This window comes from Penaeus monodon, chromosome 31, assembly GCF_015228065.2.
Source record: "Penaeus monodon isolate SGIC_2016 chromosome 31, NSTDA_Pmon_1, whole genome shotgun sequence".
Lineage (NCBI taxonomy): Eukaryota > Metazoa > Arthropoda > Malacostraca > Decapoda > Penaeidae > Penaeus > Penaeus monodon.
Genome location: NC_051416.1, coordinates 16,297,030 through 16,298,520, shown reverse-complemented (window position 1 = coordinate 16,298,520; position 1,491 = coordinate 16,297,030). Strand labels below are relative to the sequence as shown.

General features: G+C 40.9%; 1 protein-coding gene across 1 annotated transcript in view; it reads right to left on the bottom strand.

The window, feature by feature from the left end:
* Positions 1–190: 190 nt before the first annotated feature.
* The window catches only part of LOC119592901 (MAGE-like protein 2), an 8,937-nt gene continuing 7,636 nt past the window's right edge, over positions 191–1,491 (bottom strand). The window contains exons 2-3 of the mRNA XM_037941794.1: positions 1,082–1,278; positions 191–767 (exon numbers count right to left, since the gene is read on the bottom strand). Coding sequence (XP_037797722.1) covers positions 191–767; positions 1,082–1,278 — 774 coding nt within the window. The remainder of the gene's footprint in view (positions 768–1,081; positions 1,279–1,491) is intronic.

Sequence of the window (1,491 nt, the reverse complement as noted above, 5' to 3'; positions counted from 1 at the left end):
TAAGGAGGAAAGGGGTCTTCTTTTTGTTCGCGGATTTTGTCGGGTGTTGTAAGACGTTGTATGGTGATGCAGGATGCCTTTTCTTGGGATTGCGTTTCCTTTCCGCCTTATGTGATGTTTAGGAGGAATTGTGCCTTCCTTTTGTTTGGAGATGTTGTAGGATGTTGTAGCATGTCTTTCATTAGGGTTGTTATGTGTTAGGATGACTTCGTAACATTTCTTTTCTGTCCCAGATGACAATCGGATCTTCAGTTTGTCTAGAGTTATTATAACATGTAGAATGTCGGATGCTGTAGGATGCTGTAGGATGTTGTAGGACTCTGTAGGATGTTGTAGGATGCTGTAGGATGTTGTAGGATGTTGTAGGATGCTGTAGGATGTTGCAGGATGCTGTAGGATGTTGTAGGATGCTGTAGGATGTTGTAGGATGCTGTAGGATGTTGTAGGATGCTCTAGGATATTGTAGGATGCTGTAGGATGTTGTAGGATGCTGAAGGATGTTGTAGGATGCTGTAGGATATTGTAGGATGCTGTAGGATATTGTAGGATGCTGTAGGATATTGTAGGATGCTGTAGGATGTTGTAGGATGCTGTAGGATGTTGTAGGATGCTGTAGGATGTTGTAGGATGCTGTAGGATGTTGTAGGATGCTGTAGGATGTTGTAGGATGCTGTAGGATGTTGTAGGATGCTGTAGGATGTTGTAGGATGCTGTAGGATATTGTAGGATGGTTTAGGATGCTGTAAGGTGGCGTAGGATGATGTAAGCTGTTTTAGGATGTTTTAGGAAGTTGTAAGATATTGTAGGATATTATAGGGTGTTTTAAGATGTAGGATGTTGTAAGATGTTGTGGACTGGAAAGTGTATTTTTCTGTATTATATGATAGTTAGGAAGACTCGGGTCCTCCTTTGGTTTAAGGATTGTTTAGATTGGGAAGCAATGTCGTAGGATGTTATAGGATGTTGTAGAATGACTTCCATTAGGATTGCTATGTACTTTAACCTTTCCTTTCTATCCCATATGACCTGTTAAGATGATGTAGGATGCTGTAGGATGTTGTAAGATAGTGTTTGATGTTACAGGATGGTATAGTATATGTAGGATGCTGTGGACTGACCGTGAGAGGCTGTTATATGTAGAATTTTATGGACGTTTAATATGGTGTGGGATGTTGTAAATAGATGTGGGTTGTTGGGCGAACCTGTAGGCTCTACCGGCATGCTGAAAGATGTTATGGATGTTGTAGGTTGGCAAGGAATGAGGTGGTACTGGGTGCCCTGGAGTGTTTTCAGATGTTGCGGAATATTTTAGAATGTTATAGAATATTATAGTTGCTGTGTGATGCGGCAGATGTTATGTTCGTTGCGTAATGTTCTCCTAACTGTTCTTTTCGTTGTTCGCGAGGAGGAGGAGGGATATATATGAGGACTGTGAAGAAGGATGATTATACGTGTCAGCTTCTCATTTTTCAAGAATCAATTTCGTTTTTT